At 42.9% G+C, this 6,517-nt stretch overlaps 1 protein-coding gene across 23 annotated transcripts in view; it reads left to right on the forward strand.

The window, feature by feature from the left end:
- LOC147151059 (adhesion G protein-coupled receptor L3) overlaps positions 1–6,517 on the forward strand; it is a 129,110-nt gene that overhangs the window by 43,919 nt on the left and 78,674 nt on the right. For all 23 annotated transcript variants that reach the window (XM_086014345.1, XM_086014360.1, XM_086014274.1 and 20 more), the window contains exon 4: positions 6,060–6,273. In XM_086014345.1, the coding sequence (XP_085870471.1) occupies positions 6,060–6,273 (214 nt within the window). The remainder of the gene's footprint in view (positions 1–6,059; positions 6,274–6,517) is intronic.

Below are 6,517 nucleotides of genomic sequence, written 5' to 3' on the forward strand. Positions count from 1 at the left end.
AGGGTATTACAGCTTGCCGTCAATAGCAAACCAATATTGTGTGTCAAAATTGTAATGCCGAGAGATGAGCATTCACACTAATTGTGGCTGCGGAGAGACACTCATTCACATTGATGGCATTATGTCTGAAAATTGTATTGTGAGAAGGCTGAGAGACAATCATTCGTTCTAATGGTTTTGTGCCTCTTGATCGTCGGGGGGGAGAATGCTGAGAAACTAGAATTCACTCTTGTTGCAACTGCAGAGAGACACTCATACACACTAATGGTATTGTCTAAAAACATTAAAAAGTATTGTGTGAATGCTGCGAGGTAAGCATTCATAGCAATTGTGAAATGACGGGCAACACATATACGCAAATGGTTTTGTGCCTCAAAAATGTATTGTATACATATACAATGCTGAGAGAAGAATTTTCACTTATGCCATTGAATGTCAAACATGTAATGCGTGAATGCTGAGGGACAAGAATCCACGCTGGTTGTGAATGCAGAGAAATAACCGTACATTAATGGTCTTGTGCCTTAAAAATGTATTTTTGAGAATGCTGAGAAACGAGCATATATCATACTGTGAATGCTGAGAGATGAAGATTCACCCTAATTGTGAATGCAGATAAGCACTCTCGCTAAGATGTTGAGCGTCAAAAGTGTAGTGTGAATGCTGAGAGAGGTAGCCATGTTAATTGTGAATGCTGGGTGACAAACATTCCCACTAATCATATCGTGTGTCACAAAATATCTTGTCAAAGAGGATGAACAAGAATTCGGGATCAAAAATGTGCCGTGAGAATGCTGGGAGAGCAACATTTCACATTAATTGCCATTGCTGATAGATGAGCGATTGCAAGCATTTACACGAATGCAATTAAGCATCAAATATTCATTCTGTAAATGCGCAGAGAACATCATGAACAATTTAGACTGAAGTAATGAGTTCAGTGTAATTTTTCCTCTTTTCCCTCTCCATTCAAGTTCGGTTCTCAGCATTCCTGTTAGCTCGTACACTAGCACACGGAGCCATAAAGCAGGTGATCCTAATGACAACCAATGGTTGTAACGCAATGTAACGATGTTCATCTTGTCTTCTTATTCATGAAGTAGGTTAAAGTTTCTTTTTTTTTCGACAATAATCTCCTCAATTTGGTAAAGAGACCAACAACCAATGGTTGTTTTCAAGTCCTATGATTCCATATTTGTGCTTTACACTGCGGCATTTGTGGTCACAGCTGCATCCCCACAATCCACTTTGAATTCTTCCATCTTCTCAAAGGCGTCCTTGAATTTGCCTAATTGACTTGATCAATTAATCAAATGATTTATCTGTGCACCAATATTTGAGAGCGGGGTCGGGGGGGGGGGGGAGCGGTGCACCGGAGTTGTTTGGAGAGCCCAGTGAGGCGTGCCATGTTGTGTTGTGACAAGTAGGTGACTCTCCGAGCACAGCGACTATGGACGGAAGCAGCGCCACATTATACTTGCATCTAAATGCGCTGAAAGTGGGGAAAACCAAAGCCCACTGTTATTATTATTATTGTTGGTATTATTATTGCTGTTGTTGTTATTATCGTTCTTATAATTAGGTCTCAGAACCATGTGGTAAGAATGTTGTGGCAGGGCTGAGACATGAGCGCTCAGGGTAATTGTGAATGCTGAGAGAGAGTCACTCACACGGTTGGTAGTGTGCCTTGGAAATGGATTGTGAAAGTGCTGAGAGATGAGCATTAGTGCTGATGCCGCAGGGTGTTAAAATGCATTGTGAGAATGCTCAAAGACGAGCGTTTATGCTAATGCTGTTGCGCGAGAAAAACACCCTTTATTGTGACAATGCTAAGACACAAGGATTGAAGCTAATCGTGAAAGCGGCGATACAACGCATTGTGCCCAAAAAGTGAAAATGCTGAGAGACCGGCTTTTTCGCTAATACTATTGAGTGTCAAATGTGCACTGTGAGAATGCAGAGACGGTTAGTCAGTCTGCCATGGAGCTCCAAAAATGTACCGTGAAATCTCAGGGACAACCATTCACACTGATATTGCATCTCAAAAATGTATTTTGCGAACGCCTAGAGACGAGCATTACTCCTAATATTATTAGTTACTTACTGTACTAAAAAGGTAATGCGAGAATACCAAAAGGCGAACGTTCACATGAACTGCCAGTGCTGAGAAACAGATGATCACGCTAACGTTGTTGTGTATCACACCATATATTGTCAATACTGAGAGATGAGCATTCACGGCAATGGCTAGTGAGCATCCAAAATGCATTCCAAGACTGCTTTCCATTGCACGGAATGAAGCCATCAGCCGGCATTTAATGACAGTATTCTAGAAAATATTGCCTCGACAGGCATGCAATTCATCCGAGCCGGGGTGGATTCATCATATGCTTAAATCCGCATGCTGATGTAATAAATGTCACGGCAAGGCCACACAAAGCGGCAGAGGGGAAAAAGTCTGGGCTTGTATAGCCACTAACAGTTTGCCCTTGAAGAGGTGTCACTTTGAGGACGCTCCCTTCTTGACGGGAATTCACTTTAATCCCGAGCCTACTTCAATTGATCCTGACTCACTCAAAAAAAGTCTTTAAATATTTGGGGGGGATTATCATTATGGATCCCCCGCATCCCCCCTGCCCTGAGGGCTCCCGACAAACAAAAATGAACAACCGCAAGTCCGTGCCAATATATATTTTTATCTGGCATATGAGAACCTGGGAGTGATTTATGGTAGGTGCTGCTGTTTTGTTACGCAACGGTGTTTGCAACAGAGGTAGTCTTTTTCTTTCCTGGCGGGAAGAGGGAGGCATCTATTTGAGGGAGGCATTTATTTGTGGCACAATATGAGGATACAGTCTTGTACGTGAAAATCCCACTTCCCAATAACACCTCCATTTGGCACGCCACCTACAAATCCCTTCTGTTTTTATGCCCTTCTATAATGGATGCAAAATCAATACCAGCTTGATATTTGGAGTGGGGAAAAATGGCCCTTGCGGCCCGCGGCATCTGTTGTCACCGCGTTACATCGCCAAATTGCTGTCAGAAGTCGCGCGCCTCGTGCGATGATTGACAGCGACGTGGCGGGTGGCAGGGTGGGGTTAAACACCTGCGTGTTTTATAGGCGCCTCGCATATATATCTTCCCGGATAAATGAATTAACATCTCCTCGGCGCTGAGAAAGCGCTGAGTGATGCCGTTTAAATCGCTCCTGCCGCCGGGTATCGGCCCCAGCGGTGTTTAATGAGGACGGGTATCGACGGCGAGGTCAAGCCGCGGCGCCCTTGGTGGAAATGCAAGCGCTACGAGGCGGGCGTTTCTCACAGCGCACGGCCTTGCCCAATTTGGGATATTTGTGACTTTTCTCCTCAAAAGCTTCCCCACTTTTTTTATCCTGCGCTTTTGCAGCACGACGTGCAGTTACAGAAAATACAGAGGAAAAAAAAAGACTTCAGGAGCTTGATAATCGTTCCGTCCCTTGTTTCGTACTTACGTTACAATACGGAAACATTTTCCAGCATCAAATAGTGCTGCCGTCTGAGGAAAAATACTGATATATTTATGGACCAATACTATGATATCAATATTTCCAACCCTAATATTGTATCATTGTTTTTTATGGTACAGTGTCAAATGATCATTCTCAAATATTGTCCAATAAAACTCATGATGTAAAGTTGTCAAATATCTGTAAAATATTAAAAGTGTAAAGGCGATACTCAGCCCACCTGTCGCATTTTAGCATCTGTTTTGATACAGTGCCAAGTATCGCTGCTTTCCAATGAAAACCAAATATACACTGTTAAGTTGCACATTATTAAAATTGTGATATTGATACTTGGCCCACCAGAGTATCAGTTTTCCCTCAAATATCCCTTTAGAAGCAAATATGTACGGCTAAAGGTTGGTAAAATAGTGATAACATTTCAAGAGAGATATCAAATAGTAACCCACACATAATAAATAATCATCCGTTGCGATACAAAATCAAACATCCAGCATTGATATCACTGTTGTCCGATGATAGCCAGGTGTGTACAGTTTCACAATAGCGTTCAAATAATTGGAATAAAACCGATCGTGGCGTATAGGGGCTTTCGAGAAATAAGTTATTATTGTGCAATCATGGCATGCAGTTTTTCCATCCTTTCTATGTGACACTTCAGTTAATTTTCTGCTTGGTGTAAAAGCCTTTGAGAGTCGTGTTGCCCGAGGCCAAATGTAAACATCATTTACTTGGGAGAACAATTTGCCTGAACTGTTTCTCACTTGGAGATAAATAATCCCTCATGCATTATTGAAAAAGCGTACGATTCAAAGACCCCTTCTTTCAAAGTACTCTTGCAAATGAGCTACTTCGGTTAATAATGCCGCAAACCAGGAAGTGGGTGTGACGGGCTCCCATTGGTCTAATCGAATCCGATGAATCACTCGTCGTGGGGGCGGGTCCCGTCTGGACGGTTGACGTGTCGAATCAGCTCCCCTGTCTTCCTCCTGCCTTTGTCTTCCATCTTTCTTCCATTAATTCAATGAAGTCGTTCCGATGCATATGCATACACACACGCACGCACGCACCCAGGCCCGGTTGTCTTAGCTGGCTACATTTTATTACTGCGGTAAAATTTACATTTCTTTTTAATTCAACAAAAATATTTGACACCAAAATGAAGGAATATGAGTCTCGGTGTTTTACAGTTCATCCGGAACTTCCAATTTTAGAGATCCAGATGATGGCTGACCTTAACGCCTTTCGGACACATTTCCATGTGCGAGAAAATGAAGTGAAGTACAAGGCCCCTATTTTGTTACTAATGATGGTCTTTTAAATGTCATTGTTACGGCCACTTAGTTCCGGGGTTAATCAGCACACAATCAGCCCATGATCCCTATTAAAGAAAATAAAAGCCCCCCTTGGGAGGTCATTTTTTTGGGGGAAGTGCACCATTTATTTTCCTGGCACCTAAGGAGCCCTGCCAATCGAGTTGAAGCGTCACGAGTAGTTGATGGGCCCTCGCGCATCCACCCTATCAATCGGTGACGTAATTACACGACAGTTGTGGACTGACCGGGTAATCTGAGACATCTACCATCTTCCGTGGGGGGGGGGGGGGCGCCGGCTGATGGTGCCAATGATGACAGCCTCCTGCCCTCGTGTTTTTTTTAACGATCGTGTTGGGATTAGCTGCACTGCTTTATGCTTTTTTGGCAACAGAAGTGGGGCAAAATAAAAATATTAGAGAAATTGTTCCATAACTCTTGGAGGACTTTCTAAAAGTTGCCCCAGGAAAAGAAAAAAAAAGCTCCCCGTATACCCTATGAGAAGAATCTTTAAATATTTTGGTTATGTTTGCCACAGGCGAAGGACAAAATGTGGTTCAAATGTTTAGGAAACTTACACATGTGACAATTATTAAAAATTCAGCTCTGGTAGTCATATCAAATTTATCCACATTAAACAACACACAAAAAAAAAAAGCAACCATCCAAAAACTGTACAAATGTACAGCAATTCACTCAGAGGTGCTTCTAATATTTTGCCACTAATATTTTGGTTATTTAAAAAATGTAATCATGCATCATTTTTTATTCTTTCTCCAAAAAGTGACAAAAAAAACATGATTGGTGGCATACATTCGCTTTTTATTTGTCAAAGCAGCACTCTCAGCAAAGTTTGTCCCGATTTCTTCAACGAGGGGTGTCATTAAACATCGCCATTAAGCGTCAGATAATTGATGGCTTTCATTGTCCCCCCCAATACAAAGTGAATCCAATTATTGTTGAGCCACTATATTTTCAATGGCGGAAGCACTCGGCTGCCTTATTAGAATGATGAGTAAAACAAATCGAAATGACACCATAATAAGCACCTTCTTTTGTCGGAACGCCTCAAAAAGCACTGTTTGCTTTTTGACCAGTTTGCGTACGTGCATGAGTGCGTGCGTGCGTGAAGTTTCTAACAAAACCCTGTGCACAGTGTCACATGTCCACTTAGTAACTTAGAACAAGGAGGACGGGGCGAGCCATATGCTGCTTCACCACATCTTTTGTTCACCCCACAGCCTTCAGCCGCGCACCCATCCCCATGGCGGTGGTGCGTCGGGAGCTGTCGTGCGAAGGCTACCCCATCGAGCTGCGCTGCCCGGGCACCGACGTCATCATGATCGAGAGTGCCAATTACGGGCGCACCGATGACAAGATCTGTGACGCCGACCCGGCGCAGATGGAGAACACCAGATGCTACCTGCCGGACGCCTACAAGATCATGTCACAAAGGTAAAAAGCGCCTTTTCTTTGGAATACCTCCTGCGGATCTGATTGGTCGCCTGATGTGACCAATTTTGTATCATATTTTGTGTCGTATGGTGATAAAGAGATACCTCTCAAAAGCTACCAAAATAACACACGGCTCTTAAAGTTCAAACTGCTGGCAACAAAAGTGAATACACCACTAAGTGAAAATGTCCAAATTAGCCATTTGCTTCCCGGCATCATGTGACTCGTCTACATTATAATGACT

This window comes from Filicampus tigris, chromosome 2 (genome assembly GCF_054856515.1).
Source record: "Filicampus tigris isolate MCC_2025a chromosome 2, RoL_Ftig_1.0, whole genome shotgun sequence".
Lineage (NCBI taxonomy): Eukaryota > Metazoa > Chordata > Actinopteri > Syngnathiformes > Syngnathidae > Filicampus > Filicampus tigris.